Source organism: Xiphophorus hellerii, chromosome 14, assembly GCF_003331165.1.
Source record: "Xiphophorus hellerii strain 12219 chromosome 14, Xiphophorus_hellerii-4.1, whole genome shotgun sequence".
NCBI classification, from domain to species: domain Eukaryota; kingdom Metazoa; phylum Chordata; class Actinopteri; order Cyprinodontiformes; family Poeciliidae; genus Xiphophorus; species Xiphophorus hellerii.
This window is the reverse complement of record NC_045685.1, coordinates 28533809-28551167: the sequence shown is the minus strand read 5'-3', so window position 1 is coordinate 28551167 and position 17359 is coordinate 28533809. Positions and strand designations below refer to the sequence as shown.

General features: G+C 39.3%; 2 protein-coding genes across 3 annotated transcripts in view; one reads left to right on the top strand and one right to left on the bottom strand.

Annotated features, from left to right (window-relative positions):
* LOC116732561 (muscle M-line assembly protein unc-89-like) overlaps positions 1 to 17359 on the bottom strand; it is a 444643-nt gene that overhangs the window by 32069 nt on the left and 395215 nt on the right. The gene's annotated exons all lie outside the window — the stretch shown is intronic.
* Positions 3790 to 17359, top strand: part of LOC116732604 (high affinity immunoglobulin gamma Fc receptor I-like) — a 218664-nt gene continuing 205094 nt past the window's right edge. The window contains exons 1-7 of one of the 2 annotated variants that reach the window (XM_032582908.1): positions 3790 to 3935; positions 4269 to 4304; positions 4477 to 4743; positions 4823 to 5068; positions 5158 to 5352; positions 5469 to 5555; positions 6561 to 6679. In XM_032582908.1, coding sequence (XP_032438799.1) covers positions 3908 to 3935; positions 4269 to 4304; positions 4477 to 4743; positions 4823 to 5068; positions 5158 to 5352; positions 5469 to 5555; positions 6561 to 6664 — 963 coding nt within the window. In that variant the 5' untranslated portion in view covers positions 3790 to 3907 and the 3' untranslated portion in view covers positions 6665 to 6679. Of the gene's footprint in view, positions 3936 to 4268; positions 4305 to 4476; positions 4744 to 4822; positions 5069 to 5157; positions 5353 to 5468; positions 5556 to 6560; positions 6680 to 17359 lie in introns of those variants that run through there. The other variant, XM_032582907.1, reaches the window with a different exon arrangement.

Genomic DNA, 17359 nt, shown 5'->3' with positions numbered 1-17359 from the left:
GTCATGACCCAAAGCTCATGACCATAGATGAGGGTGGGAACGTAGATCGACTGGTAAATCGAGAGCTTCGCTTTTTGGCTCAGCTCTCTCTTCACCACGACGGACCGGTACAGCGCCCGCTTGACAGCAGACGCTGCGCCAATCCGCCTGTCGATCTCCCGCTCCCTTCTTCCCTCATTCGTGAACAAGATCCCGAGATACTTGAACTCCTCCACCTGGGGCAGGACACCCCCCCTGACCCGGAGAAGGCACTCTACCCTTTTCTGGCTCAAGACCATGGCCTCGGATTTGGAGGCTCTGATCCCCATCCCGGCCGCTTCACACTCGGCTGCGAACCGCTCCAGCGAGAGCTGCAGATCATGACCTGATGAAGCCAAAAGGACCACATCGTCTGCAGAAAGCAGAGATGAGATCCTAAGGCCACCAAATCGGATCCCCTCAACACCTTGGCTGTTCTAGAAATTCTGTCCATGAAAGTGATGAACAGAATCGGTGACAAAGGGCAGCCCTGGCGGAGTCCAACTCTCACCGGAAACGAGCCCAACTTACTGCCGGCAATGCGGACCAGACTCTGACACCGGTCATACAGGGACCTGACAGCCCGTATCAAAGGGCCCGGTACCCCATACTCCCGGAGAACCCCCCACAGGGCTCCCCGAGGGACGCGGTCGAACACCTTCTCCAAGTCCACAAAACACATGTAGATGGTTGGGCGAACTCCCATGCACCCTCCAGGACCCTGCCGAGGGTGTAGAGCTGGTCCAGTGTTCCACGACCAGAACCAGAACCACACTGCTCTTCCTGCTCTTCAACGCTCACGTGGGCAATGACATTAATATGCACAAATTACTAAAGTTATTTTTGTACTGCTGTAACTATTAAAAAATCTCCAATTCAGTTCAACCTTATCAGTGGAGACACATTGTTGATGTTATAAAATAAAATAACTTACAATTAAGTTTTGGCAAAGATCAATGTCATTTTCACAGCGTTGTTGTTAGCAGCTGCTGAAAGTAACTAAAAAGTTACTTTTAATGTAACTTAGTTACTTTTTCATGGAGTAATCAGTAATCTGATTAAAGTTACCTTTTCAAAGTAACTATTCCATCACTGGTGGTGACATTATTATGTTTTTATTATGTAAAACATTTTGAACCACCATGTTACTGAAATGCATTATATTAATGAATCTGACTTTATTTAGAGAGACATTTGAGTGGAAACAGCAACTTACAGAATAAAAAATGTTAAATTCTAGTAGGAGAAATGAGATTAAAGTTGTTAAATTTATTTATCTGTTCCACATTTATTAAATCTTATGAACAGGAAGCTGAACGACCAGAGAGTTTATTAGAGTCAAAAAAACTCAAACTGCAGAACAGAGAAAATGAAACGTAGCAACATTTACCAGAAGAAACAGCAGCTAAAGAGCAGCAGAGGTTATACTAGTATAACTTGATCAATTAATCATTGACAAGATCAACATAGCCAACTAGTGAGTCAATATTTGGTTAATGAAACAGAGAACTAATAATTAAAGTTTCTTCTCACCATATTTCCTCTGAAAATGTCGTCTCAACAGCAGAACCAGAGTCGGCAGCAAAACCACAACGATCCCCCATCTTAGAATCATAAAGGGATTCAATGGAGAGGAAGATGATGATGATGATGATGATGATGATGATGGTGGTGAATAAGAGGATGGAGGACACGAAGTGGTTGATGGTTTCTCTAAAATAGAATAATTTATTAAATAATTCCCAAACAATTTCGTTTGAAAAAAAAAGTTTAACAATATTTTCAGGCCTCCTGACCTCTGACCTTTGACAGAGATCCTGCTGGATGGAGACTCTCCATGACCTTTGACATTACATTTATAGAGGCCTTCATCAGAGCTGGAAACATGGAGGAGGGTCATGTGACCTGATGGTCCATCACCAATGAAGGAGCCATCTTTATAGAAAGCAGCTGGGAGGTTGTGGGTTTGATTCTTTGCTCTGCAGCTCAGAGTGACGTCATCTCCCTCCATCACAGGGAGGACAGGACTCTGCAGGATCACTGATCCACCTCAACACAGAGACAAACTACAGCATTTCATCCATTTCCACACAGCTTCAGCAACACTAACTCCACAGTCTGATCTTACCAGAGACAGAGAGCTGGATGCTGCTGCTGCTGCTGGAGGATCCAGACATGGACTCACACCAGTACAGACCAGTATCATGTGGATACAAGGAGGTGATGCTGCAGGTAGAACCAGCTGAACTACCAAATCCGCCATCTCCACATCTCTTCCTGGTTCCTTCGGTTGTGTTTCTCCTCACAGTCCATCCATCAGGTCCGTTTTCATCCTCACAGATCAGAGACACAGATTCATCTTCAAAGAACTGAGATCTGCTGGGACTCACAGTCAGACGAACTGGGAGGACTGGAAAGATACAATTATTATGATTTCAGTTATTAATAATAATAAATAACATTATATTCAGTAATTATCCAAATAAAAATTTTTTCCACTATTTTTAAATTCAGATGTAACCTTTAATCCAAACTACATCTCTGAATATTAAAAATCATTTTAATGTAACATAAATTTCCCAACCTGGATCTGTTGAGCAGCTCAGCAAGAAGATCAGAACTAGAGAGAAATAAAAAGATGTTTATTAGAAATTAAAGCTCTGAAACTGTGTAATTCAGACTATTTTTATTTTGAAAAGCTTTACTTTAGTATTGACCTGCTTTTATTTCTAACATTATAACTGATTGTTTTGTTCAGTTGTTTATTGAAACAGCTGATTCACTAAATTCATCTCCTGGCCCTTTATTAGACACCAGATCCATTTTATACACAGAAACATAAAGTCCACAGTAATTCTATTATCAGATGATCATTTAGTCAAATGTTTCCAGTGTCAGTCAGACAGAGAGAAATGCTGATCCAGCAGAAAGAGACTAAAACTGCTCTACTTACAGATCAGACAGTGAGATGTGCCTTCCATTGTTCTTCTCAGTGATCTGACCTGACGATGTTTCACTGAAGCTGAGAAGCTGAAGCTGAGCCCGCCTTCTTCCTGCTGCTAGTCCGTCTGCTGCTCTATGGAGACACTGAGAGAGGAGGGGCTGCAGGTTACTGACACTTTCATCACTCATGGTTCACTGATAACGTTTGTTTTCTGATGAACAAGGAGGAAATTAATTACTGTTTTTATTCAGGAACAAGAATTTGATCAAAGTAAATGTTTAAAATGTCAGATTAATATTTATTACATAAAACACTGAATGAATCTGGACTAAAGGAACATGGAGGAAAGACATAAAGCATAACTCTAACCCTGCTCTCCTCAACGCTGGAGCTTCACTCAGGGACCGTCAACAAATGTCCGACCCAAACTCTCCTGACAAACTAATGTTAATAAAACCTTTGTGACCAACTGACACTAAAAGACTCAGTTTGTCAGCTGAAGCTCCTCCATGTTCCTTTAGTCCAGATTCATTCAGTGTTTCTGTCATTTGGGTCCTCAGGTCCTTTTGTCCTGCAGGTTTTATGTTCCCCTTCTGTCACAGAGCTGAACTGAATCAGTGGCTGATGATCAGGCTACTGCCTGATTCTGCTGCAGAGGAGCTTCTGCAGTCATTAGAACCAGCTGTTGTGGACAGAGACACTAAATGTCCAACATGCTGGTCAGGAGGCCTGAGCAGCAGAAACACTGCTTTGGTCTATTAGAGTGGAAGAAAAGTGAAGTTTGTGAAGGAACCATGAGTGATGAAAGTGTCAGTAACCTGCAGCCCCTCCTCTCTCAGTGTCTCCATAGAGCAGCAGACGGACTAGCAGCAGGAAGAAGGCGGGCTCAGCTTCAGCTTCTCAGCTTCAGTGAAACATCGTCAGGTCAGATCACTGAGAAGAACAATGGAAGGCACATCTCACTGTCTGATCTGTAAGTAGAGCAGTTTTAGTCTCTTTCTGCTGGATCAGCATTTCTCTCTGTCTGACTGACACTGGAAACATTTGACTAAATGATCATCTGATAATAGAATTACTGTGGACTTTATGTTTCTGTGTATAAAATGGATCTGGTGTCTAATAAAGGGCCAGGAGAAGAATTTAGTGAATCAGCTGTTTCAATAAACAACTGAACAAAACAATCAGTTATAATGTTAGAAATAAAAGCAGGTCAATACTAAAGTAAAGCTTTTCAAAATAAAAATAGTCTGAATTACACAGTTTCAGAGCTTTAATTTCTAATAAACATCTTTTTATTTCTCTCTAGTTCTGATCTTCTTGCTGAGCTGCTCAACAGATCCAGGTTGGGAAATTTATGTTACATTAAAATGATTTTTAATATTCAGAGATGTAGTTTGGATTAAAGGTTACATCTGAATTCATAAATAGTGGAAAAAGTTCATTTGTATAATTATTGAATATAATGTTATTTATTATTATTAATAACTGAAATCATAATAATTGTATCTTTCCAGTCCTCCCAGTTCTTCTGACTGTGAGTCCCAGCAGATCTCAGTTCTTTGAAGATGAATCTGTGTCTCTGACCTGTGAGGATGGATGGACTGTGAGGAGAAACACAACCGAAGGAACCAGGAAGAGATGTGGAGATGATGAATTTGGTAGTTCAGCTGGTTCTACCTGCAGCATCAGAACCTTGTATCCACATGATACTGGTCTGTACTGGTGTGAGTCCATGTCTGGATCCTCCAGCAGCAGCAGCAGCATCCAGCTCTCTGTCTCTGGTAAGATCAGACTGTGGAGTTAGTGTTGCTGAAGCTGTGTGGAAATGGATGAAATGCTGTAGTTTGTCTCTGTGTTGAGGTGGATCAGTGATCCTGCAGAGTCCTGTCCTCCCTGTGATGGAGGGAGATGACGTCACTCTGAGCTGCAGAGCAAAGAATCCAACCCACAACCTCCCAGCTGCTTTCTATAAAGATGGCTCCTTCATTGGTGATGGACCATCAGGTCACATGACCCTCCTCCATGTTTCCAGCTCTGATGAAGGCCTCTATAAATGTAATGTCAAAGGTCATGGAGAGTCTCCATCCAGCAGGATCTCTGTCAAAGGTCAGAGGTCAGAGGATTGAAAATATTGTTAAACTTTGGTTTTCATTAGAAATTGTTTGGCAATTATTTAATAAAAAACTTTATTTTAGAGAAACCATCAACCACTTCTGGTCCTCCACCCTCTCCACCCTCTCCACCCTCTCCATCCTCTCCACCTTCCTCCCAGTCTGGTCTCTTCATCCCTCTATCATCTGTGATTGTTGTGGTTTTCCTGCTGGTTCTACTGGTTCTACTGGTTCTACTGGTTCTGCTGGTGAGACGACGTCTCCAGAGAAAACCTGAAGGTGAAGCAAACATTTGTTTATCCAATATTCATTAGTTAAATAAAGTTTAACATTAACAAACTAAACTAGTTTTATCTAAAAAGAACTAGTGTAATTTATAATTTATTTTATTTTAGGAAATCAAGACGTTGGAGAGGAAAGTATCACTTACAGCGACATCAAAGTTTCTCATCATCCACGACAGAAAAACAAATCAAATGAAGGTGAAATTATTTGTTTCTGTTTTTGAACTAAAGTTAAAAAGTTTGATCACTTCAGCTCATTTTTCTCAGCTTACCGGGGATTTAAAAACCAGAGTTTTAATAAAGGTCCACAGTTTTTATTTCAGAATCTTTTTAGGATCAGAAAATGTTTAAAAACTAGAAATTAATTCTCTGAGTTTAGTAACATAGAAATCTGCCCTTCGTATTGAGGAATAAAAAACATTTCAGTTTGAATTGAAGAGCAAAATTGTTTTAGAAAATGACGTCCTTTATTGAGAGATTACAGCTTTAGATCAAACAAATATCTTCTCTGATCTGGATTTATTTAGTTTTTCTGTTTTTAGAGCCGTTAGAAAACGACACATTATTGACCTGAAACATCGTCTGGTTTTAAAGACGCATCACTGATGCACTGGCGGCCATATTGTCTGTTAGATCTTCTCTAAAATATTAATTTTTTTATTACTCAGTAATTATTTGACCAGGTTAAACTAGTCTAACCTCAGTTGTTGCTGTTTGTTCTGGTAAATGTTGCTCCGTTTCACACCTTCTGTTTCGCACTTTGAGGTTTTTCTGCTAACTGACTCTAATAAACTCTGCGGTCGTTCAGCTTCCTGTTTCTGTTCAACTAAATGTGAATCTGATTATTTTCCATTACAACAGAGATAAACTCAGATAAAGACAATAACTAAAACACAACTTTAATGTCAGATTTTACATTTTAATTTTTTCTCTTCCATAATCAGTTGTTTTAAACTAATATCCTTCTAGCAACAAACCAAACTTTCAGCATTTTCCTTTTTTTTCTGCCATTCACAGAACTTTTCATTAAATATTTTACATTTAACATTTTAAATGTTAAATATGAGCTAGAAATTCATTGTTCAATAAAACAGACCTATTTACCCACAATCCCTTGAGACTGATCAGTTCAGCACAATTAACTTTATTCATACAGATTTATGACTTTGTTTAATCAGATGTTTATGTGATGATTTTTTCTAGAGAACCGTCCAGCTGTGGTTTATTCTGCTATCAGAAGAGAGGATGTGATTTATGGAGAAATCATCAGAAACAAGGGAAACAAGTCAAAGACCAGAGTATGGTAAAACATCCTGTTCTCACCGGTTCCACTGGCTCTGCTGATGGTTTTAATACAGTTTTAATAAACCGTAGATGACAGGATGAGATGGAAATATAACAGGAAACAGAAGCCGTCTGATTGGTCCAACCCAAACAGAAATAAATCATTCCTTCACTTTTCATTTATCTTCCATTTAAATTCAGAATTTGGTCCAGAATCGATGATTTTGAATCTGAGCTGGATGAATTTATTTGTAATAAAACTCTGACTGCTGTTAATAACAAATGAAGTAGAAACTATTAATCTGTTTCTGATTCAGACAGAATCATCACTGACTTCATCTGTTTGATGGGAAGCAAAAGTTTCACGTTTATCTCATCAGATCAAGTTTTCATATTGATGAAATGTGAACTGGATCTTTGTGTCTCAGTGGTTCTGGTCTCTCATCCCATTACAGTAAATGTTTGATTTCTGATGAACCATAAAGTTGATCTCAGCTGAGGAAGTGAAGCTGTTTCAATGCTGCTCCAGTTTCTCTGGAGGAATTTAGTTTCTCTAAAAAACAGAGAAATTAAATGTTCAAAGTTTCCTTCAGCTGTTAGACTGAGGAACTTTAAATGTGTAAAATGTTTGGGGAGTTATTTTAATCCTTGTTGCCTGTTTACAGACGTTTCTATGAAACAGTTTTACAAATTATATGTCAATTTATTTTTTAATTATATGTGTTAATAAGAAATTATTATTTAAAATAAGAGCCTAGCCTGTTAGCTATTAAAATAGGCAGGTATGGAGTCCCGTACGTAAAGTTGCACAGTGAAAAATTAAAAGCAGTAATTTGGTTTATTTAGCCTGTCATAAAGAAACAATATGTGGGAGTTCACTTTTCATATTTTAACCATATTATTCCTATAATTGTAACATTTATAAATGTTACAGTTCCAAACTAAAAATGTAAATAAAAACTTAAATATTTAGTTGGGAAGCAAAATATTTACTGTCAAAACTAAATATTAAGGTAAAAATTAAATGTCTTTTATTAACTAAATATTTGGCTTTAAATTAAAAATGTATGTTGCCAAATATTTAACTGTAAATTATGTATTAAATAATATTTATTTACCCCCAAACTAAATATTTAACTTGTAACTAAATATTTAACTTGTAACTAAATATTTAACTTGTAACTAAATATTTAACTAATATGTAAATTAGTTTGCCTGTAAGCACAAGTGGAATATCAAAATAAAAGCTGGGTTTTGTGAACCAGGACTAGAACCATTTCTCTTTCCTCCGGACTCGCCCAGCATGGTGGCTGAAAACATGGACGTGTCATTTCAGCCTGGGTGACGTCACGCTGCAGACCCCGCCCCCTGGGACAAAGCTGCTGGCTAACCATGACTAGCATCGGTTTTAGCTGATGTCAATAAACACGATAAATCTTAAACGTCCACCTGATGCGTATCAGTGATTCGATGCGAAGTATCGATGCTGAGAAACCAGATAAGAAGTTCAGACAGGAAGCAGGTCAGTTATTATTCTTGTTGACTTTGACAAACTTCTAGATGTGATTTGGAATTTAATATTTCGTTTCTGTTGAAAACTAAAAAAGCGACCCACTCTGACAGAGTATCAGTGTTTAAATTAGCTGCTAGCCACAGTGCTAGCTGATTAGCTAGTAGCAGCAGCAGCTAATCTAATGATGACTTATTAAGAATCACAACATGAGCCTCAAAACTAAAAACATAAAACTTAACAGACTGAATGTTCAGTTCTTTGTGTTTGAGTGTTTTATTGTCGAATCCTGAAACATGTAGTGTTGTTGTTCTTGTTGTCAGTTGCTATGGCAACAACATGCTTTATTTCCCCTGCTGTGGCGTTGTGCACTAAATTAATATTTAACTTCAGCTTTCATTAGTTAACAGAATCATTTTACTGCAGCAGTAAAGCAGTAAGCAGTAAGAATCGTCCTTTTGTTCTCCATCACTGAATATCCAGACATAAACAACAACAGGCCAGGGGTCCACATCAACATGTACTCATGTTTCTATAGCAACAGTTTCTGCAGCAACATCCGCTACTCAAGCCAGAACATTTCTGGTCTTCTGACGATTTGTGCTGCCTCATCAGATTTTCCTACCATAGCGCATCTAGACAGCTGTGTCTGTCGATCGGTGCTACCTTTTAAAAACCGCTATCATCATGTTAGCAACCAAAGAGCTTAGCAGCCTTCGTCCCTTCGGCTCTTTTCATGACCCACATTTCATTTCCATCAGTTCTTGTCCTGTTGTGTTGTCGCCTAACTTGGACTAGGCCGTCACCAGCTTGAATTTACCAAAACTACTAACTATTATCAAGACCCTTGACACTTGTGTGCAATACCGCCACCATCTGGTCTGGAGTGTGAACTGGATCTAATTCAATAACAAATCTTACATCATACGTCTGAAAATGGATTGGATAAAAACAGTTTCTGTGTTTTAGTTAGAAACTGAAACAACAGATCATATTCAGAGAGAACTGGAGGTACCTGCTGCATTAGGACAACAGTCAATGTCCTTAACATCCATCCATCCATCCATCCATCCATCCATCCATCCCTCCATCCATCCATCCATCCATCCATCCATCCATCCATCCATCCATCCATCCATCCATCCATCCATCCATCCATCCATCCATCCAGCGTGTCCCGGTTTTCCCCTCCTCCCTGTGGGACCTGAACTCCTCACCAGGGAGGCGTCCAGGAGGCGTCCTGACCAGATGCTCCTCAACTGGCTCCTCTCGATGTGAAGGAGCAGCGGCTCTACTCTGAGTCCCTCCCGGATGACTGAGCTTCTCTCTCTAAGGGAGAGCCCAGCCACCCTACGGAGAAAACCCATTTCGGCCGCTTGTATCCGCGATCTCGTTCTTTCGGTCATGACCCAAAGCTCATGACCATAGATGAGGGTGGGAACGTAGATCGACCGGTAAATCGAGAGCTTCGCTTTCTGGCTCAGCTCTCTCTTCACCACGACGGACCGGTGCAGCGCCGCTTAATGGCAGACGCTGCGCCAATCTGCCTGTCGATCTCCTGATCCCTTCTTGTTTACTAAATTTAAGTGAGTTTAAAGTTATAATGTCAAAATTGGTACAAGTGTACTGTTAGTATACTTTGTATATATTTATACGTAGTACATTTAATACTTAGGGTACTTAAAATGTACTTACACAAATGTAAGTATATTTGAAATATAGTAAAGTATATTTTTCCACTATGGTGGTTTAATACTAATACAGTTTAGTAACTGCAGACACAAACTAAAACCATTTCTAACTTTACAAGCTGCCTGTCATGAAGTAAAACAGCAGCTTAATGAAAGCCTGGTATAAAATAAATAGATTAAATAAAGATTACCGTCATCTTCAACGAATAAAACAGACGGATCAAAACTAGGATGTATGATAATAAATCTGCTGAGTCAGCAGTTTGTCAGGATGATGTCAGAACTTCGGTTGATGTTTGATTCACTGTTTGGTTGCATTAAATCTGCTTTCTGGTCCATATGAATCATTTTGTGTAGCAGGGATCCACTGTGAACATGATGCTGCAGTAAAGAGCCACTGAGGAGCTGAGCTTAGTGAAGAACCAGCCAATAATAACTCAGAAATATTTATCTGTATCTTCAGCTGTTAAAGTTGTTTTTCTCTCCTTTCTGCTCTGAAGTGAAGTGAAGTGAAACCTCAGACTGTTTGCCTCTCTGCGGTCTGACGGCTGATTCAGTTCAAACTTTCACACTTTTCTTGTTTTCTACCTTTTGTGGTGAGAAGTTTAATCTCTAAAGACGGTCAAGAATCTTGTGGCCTGATTTTTAGTTTCAGATCATTTTCCATGACATCTTCAGTAAGTTGCAGTTTATCACGTCTTCTTGATGATGATTTATAAAATGTTTTTAAGTGTAGCGTCTCAGCAGCAGCCGTTCTGTACAGGAATGAACGTTTGCTTTGTTTTGCAGTGACTGATCCTTATGCAGAATATGCATCTATGAAGACAAAAGATGGGCAGAAAATCAGAGGTAAAACTCTAAACTTATGAGAATAAAAACTATTTTCTTTCTTTAAATGCTGTTTTAAGACGTTCAGTTATGACTCAGATGATGAAACCAGTTCTGCTCTGAATGAAACTGTTTCCTCATTCAGGAACATTTGATCCATTTTCTCCACCAAAGATCTGAATTTCTGCCTTTTTCTGCCATAAGGCTGATTAATATTCTCATCCACTGATTGGTGGATTTGCTGTAGACAAACAAAATGCATGGATATAAAATTAGATCACATTTTATTTGTATAACACATTTCAGCAACAAGGCAGATCAGAGAGCTTCACTTTAAAAACACAAAATCATTTTCCATCGTTTCACATCAGATTATTGATTAATGTTTCATTGATTATGTTTCCAAGGAAACAAGCTGAGTTTTAGTCTGGATTTAAAGGATCTCAGTGTTTCAGCTGTTTTACAGTTTTCTGGAAGTTTGTTCCAGATTTCCTGTATAGATGCTGAATGCTGGTTCTCCATGTTTGGTTCTGGTTCTGGTTCTGGTTCTGGATCCAGCTCAGTGATTTTTAAACTACATCAGGATTAAAGTTTCTTCTTCGGTGAAGGACTGCAGGTTGATCTGCTGCCTCAGCGGCTTCACAGCATGTCAGTGGGAAAATGTAGCAATTTGGAAGAAAAATAATCAAAATTGGTTAACATAAATGAAAACTAAATACTTTATAGTACAAACACATGGTAAAAATAATAATATAGATTATTTTATCATAATATTTTTCATGCAGAGCCTCATCTCCTCCCTGACATCACTGTATTGAAGCTGCTAAACCTTTTTATTCCTGACGGATCTTAATTAACTAACCGACGGATGTTAGCGCCCTCTAGTGGGCAACAACATAACTGCTACACTTAACCTGCTTGTTCCATGGAAACACAACTAGATAAATATTAACACATTAAAATCTCACACTAACCTTGTTCCTCATCGACCAGGAGCTACAATTCCACCTTAACTAGATTATTTGATCATTTTAACCTTGGAGACTCTGAGCTGCTGCTGCTCACTTTTCTTTACGGCTCCGTCCCGTTAGAAACCTTTTCAAATGAAAAACATTAACTGTGCAGCACAATGTCAATGTCAATGTCAAATTTATTTATATAGCACCTTACAGCAGACAAGACTGCACCAAAGTGCTGCACAAAAACAACAACACAAAAACAACAACACAATGACAAAACAGAACACACATCATTTAAATGCCAAAGAGTAAAAATGAGTTTTAAGAAGCGATTTAAAATGGTCCAGGCTGTGGGCAGATCTAATCTGGAAAGGTAAGTTATTCCATAAAACAGGAGCAGCAACAGAAAAAGCTCGATCTCCTTTCCTCTTAAGTCGAGTTCGAGGAACTGTAAGTAATAACTGATTATTTGATCGTAGCGTTCTGGACACAGACTGGAAATTTAAAAGGTCCCGAAGATAAGGGGGGGCTAAGCCATTTAAAACTTTAAAAGTTAACAAAAGAATCTTAAAATCTATTCGATAAAAAACAGGCAGCCAGTGTAAAGATGCCAGAGTTGGCCTTATGTGGTCATGCTTCCTGGTTCCTGTGAGAAGCCGTGCTGCTGCGTTATGGATCATTTGAAGTCGCTGAATCTGTGATAATAACAATAATAAACCATTATGAACTAATTTATGAAATGGAAATATTGTGGGGAATAAAAACTATTATTATTATTATTATTATTATTATTATTATATTTCTGACTGAATATTTGTGAAAGACCTTTTTCAAGTTTAGGTTTATTTTATTGCACATTTCTGCAGTGAAAAATTCAAAGTACTTTACATAATAAAAAGACAAAATTACAATGTTACAAAGACACAATACACATATAATGCTTTTTAATTAAAGATATTAAAAGTTCAGAAATAATTTATTTTGAAAAACAACAACCTTATATTTAGTTACTTGTTTAAAGAATAAAAACATCTAAACCTGAACATCTTTATTCCTTCAGCTACATTTTAAGATCAAATCTATTTTTAGCCAAAAGTCACAGCAGAACAAAATGAACCAGATTTCATTCGTTTCTAACGTGGTTCTGGTTCCAGATGTTCCTCCAGATGTTCCTCCAGATGTTCCTCTGGTTCCAGATGTTCCTCCAGATGTTCCTCCAGATGTTCCTCTGGTTCCAGATGTTCCTCCAGATGTTCCTCCAGATGTTCCTCTGGTTCCAGATGTTTTCTGATCTTCAGTCTCATCCTGACGACCAGCTGACACCATCGACTTTAGTTCAGGCTTTACTAAAATAAATTCTTCCTCGCGCTTTTGTCTCAAGAAAAATATTCAAAATAAAAATGTTTAGATTTAAAAAATGTTTTTTTTAATTATGAGCTAAAAATGTTCAACTGCAGCAAAGTTTTTATTTTTCTGCCTTTTGTTTGTGTTTCTAATTCAAGAATAAAAACATTACTTGTGTTTCTGTAACTTTTATTCAGATCATAAAGAAAATAAATCATGATGTACATTATTTTAAAACCACTGATAGAAACGGCATTAAAACATGAGTGTCATTATTTCAATATTAGCCAATGTTTGCACCAGCAGTTCAATAATCATAACACACAGTGATACAGTAATTAGGACTGTCCCAAAAAGTCCAATAATCTCTGTATATGAGGCCCATAATTAATCAGTAATTAAGAATTAAACGGAGTTTTAACAGGAGGAAACTTGAGCAGATTAAACCAATAAACTCGGCTGTTTATAAATTACATAATAAAGTATCAAAGTTCATATTTGTGCATGCAGCTGTAAGCAGAATGAAAGCAGTGAAACGTCCTCGGCTCTCAGCACCGCAGGAAAAGAAACGTTTCTGCTCTGCGTGGTGCATTCAAGGAGCGTCTGACAAACTATGATGAGTTCAATGACAGGAAAATTTAAACTTATCATGATAAAACAGCAAAACATAACACTATGTACGTCCTGGCGTCCTACTGGGACCGGAGACACGTTCCTGGTCCCAGTAGGACGGGTTCTGGTAGGACCGGTCCACCTGCTGGTCCCAGTACAGGAGGACCAGTTCGTCCCCCAGGTCCGTCCTGCTCCACCGGGCCGTTGCCGGGATACGGACAGTCTGTCCCGCTACGGCCGAAACCGTCCCGGTCTGCAGGTCAGAGGTCAGAGGTCAGAGGTCAGAGGTCAGCGCCGCAGCAGGGTCACATGACACGATTATTTAACTGTAATGATCCGTGATATTACTGTGAATATAGAGACAATAAACTGTCATATTCAATAAATTAATGATTATTGAAACATTAATTTATTTCAGAATTAAAAATTAAAACATTTTCAGAATAATTAACAGAATTAAAGTTTTTATTTCTGTTTATTATCAGGATTTTCTACAGTTAATAAAATCTGATCAAAATATGATATTAGATCAATAAAAAAAACATTTTAATTCACAAATGTAAGTTTAAACATTGAATATCTGGTTATCGTTATTTTAAAATATATTTTCAATCTGACAACTGAACCTGATCTGAAAACATATTTACTGAAAATGATCAAAGCGATCCAACATGGAGGATCAATAAAAAATATTCATCCTCTTTTACAAATCAATCATATAAAAACCTCAGATTATAGATGATCAACCTGTTAATCCTGGAACCGGAACAGGAACCGGAACCGGATCAGACTGAAGGTCTGAACAAAGTTCTGCTGTTTGGATCTAAAGCTGCTTTATTTCATATATTTATATTATAAATGACGTAGATAAAGTTAAATAAATCTGATTCTGCTGCGTTTAAATTCATCAGCTTTCATTTCTCCATGAGGAAAAATAAAAAGCAGGAAATGAATCTTTTCTCTTTCAAACACAAACATGCAGATTTACCGTAACGCAGGGAAGCAGAGCGCATTAAAAATGATAAAAAACAGCTGAAGGCTTCGGTTGCTTTAATATCTCTGCTTCAAATCATTTTCCTAAATGATCCAATAACATTTTCATCTGCCTCCATAATTTAACCCTGATGATCAATAACCAGTGAAAGCTTTAGCATGAATTGGATCCATTTTTAACATGAATGTTGGATATTAAAGATGAACTCAGACCAACATGAGACTTTCTGACAGGAAACTCCAGCTGAGGAGCAAAGCTGCAGCAGACGCTTGTTGTTGTTTTCAGAGCTGATGGTTCAGATTCACATGGAGTCAAAATAATACAACATATAATATGATATATGGCTGCAAACCGGCTTTATGGAAGATGAAATAAAGTTTATGGAGGATTTCATAATCACCTGTTTCAGTCTCCGCTCAGCTGAACTCTGTTTAGATTCAGCAACAATCTGAAATATGAAATATGACGTCATCTGAGCAAACCTGGCTGCGATGCGTTCAAGGACCAGTCAAACTCTGGAGGAGACACGGAGTTCAGCAGGAGGAAGAGTTCAAGGAAAACAGCGTGATGCGTTCAGGTGTCAAATTCAGGTTGGTTTCCTCTGACGGGTCAAGAACCAGAAACTTTTCATTAAGGCCATTTTACTGAGTTTAATGATTATATAATGGTTATAAAAATAACAAAGTAACCATCAACTGTCAGGAATAACAACTTATAAAGCAAAACATGTCAGGAGAAAATGATTCTCTGATTGAACCGGGTCAGAACAGATTCTTTTCTCTGTTTTGGTTTAAAAAAAAGAAAATTTAAGTAAATAATGAATAATTGTTTCTTTTATGTGAATTTTCCTGATCATCTGGTTTGTTGATGGATACAAACCCGTTGACGTGGTTCTGACGTGGTTCTGATGTGGTTCTGTTTGCAGCAGATATTAGCTCTGCTAAGCTAACACCTTGTTGTTGTTTCCATTTCCTGTTTCTGCATGAAACCTTCAGCTGAGGCCCCGCCCACTTTTACCTGCTAAGCTACTGAATCACCTGCGGAGGGATTTGGGTCAAACATTTAATCTGTTTCCTTCTGGATTATCGATAATATGGATTATAAATGTATTTATTGTTCATAACCTGCTGCAGTGATCTGGGTTTATCAGGAAAAGTCTGGAGGAGAAACTCAAAGTGTTTTATATTCTAATCATTAGAGTTTATCATCGGCTGGAAACGGATCAATAAATGGATTAATCAGCAGCAGTTGGGCTGCTGCTGCTGCTGTTAACCACCAGGGGGCGCAGCTGTGTAGCTTCATGTTGCTTTGGGTTTTCAGCTGGAGGTTTCAGGTGTTGCTCACCTGCAGTGATGGAATAGTTACTTTGAAAAGTAACTTTAATCAGATTACTGATTACTTGATTTGGAAACTAACTAAGTTACATTAAAAGTAACTTTTTTAGTTACTTTCAGCAGCTGCTAACAACAACGCTGTGAAAATGACATTGATTTTTGCCAATATTTAATTGTAAGTTATTTTATAATAATAACATCAACAATGTGTCTCCATTTATAAGGTTGAACTGAAGGGGAGATTTTTTAATGGTTACAACAGCACAAAAAAAACTTTAGTAATTTGTGCAGTTTTTGTGTTTCTATTGTCTGGAAAACTATAAATAGGATTTTAGTGCCCCCCCCCCCCCCGGCCTCCAGGTTCTGTGTTACGGCCCTGTGTCTGCTGTCAGAGCGCAGCGCTCAGAGTAACGCAGCTCCTCCTGTGGCTCCACAACTCAGATGGATGCACAGATTTGTGATGCTTATCTCTGGAGCCAGGCCTGGAGGGGGGACACAACGGCGAGCGTCTGGTGGCCGGGCTTTTACCCAGGGAGCCCGGCCGGACTCAGCCCAAAGAGGAAACATGGGCCCCCCTCCCATGGGCCCACCACCCGTGAGAGGGGCCAAAGGGGCCAAAGGGGTCGGGTGCATTGTGTGATGGGTGGCAGCAGAGGGAGGGGGCCCTGGTGGTCTGATCCTCGGTTGCAGAAGCTCTTGGGACGTGGAATGTCACCTCTCTGGTGGGGAAGGAGCCGGAGCTAGTGTGTGAGGTCAAGAGGTTCCGGCTAGAAATAGTCGGTCTCACCTGGACGCATGGCTCTGGTTCTGGAACCAGCCTCCTTGAGAGGGGCTGGACATACTTCCACTCTGGAGTTGCCCACGGTGAGAGGCGTGGGGCAGGAGTGGGCATACTTGTTGCTCCCCATCTTGGCGCCTGTACGTTGGGGTTTACCCCGGTGAACCAGAGGGGAGCTGTGGCCGCAAGGTTGTCGGTGCCTGTCGCGGCAGCAACCCTCGAACCCGTTGGTGGACACCTTCAGTGAGGGATGCCGTCAGGCTGAAGAAGGAGTCCTATCGGGCCTTTTTGGCCTGTGGGACTCCGGAAGCAGCTGATGGGTCCCGGCGGGCGAAGCGGCATGCGGCTCGGGTGGTTGCTGAGGCAAAAACTCAGGTGTGGGAGGAGTTTGGAGAGGCCATGGAGAAAGACTTCTGTACGGCTTCAAAGTGATTCTGGTCCACCATCCGGCGTCTCAGGGGGGGGAAGCGGTGCAGCACCAACAGTTTATAGTGGGGATGATGAGCTGCCTCAGTTGTTCTCCTCTCTCCAGTTCCTCCTGTTTCCTGATTATTCAGTGTTTTTATTTCCCTTGAATTATTCTATTAATCTGTTCAGTGTTTAATAATCCTGCTCTGATTTCTGTATTATCTGCTGTGCAGCAGGTGTATAGTTAAAGTTTACTATTT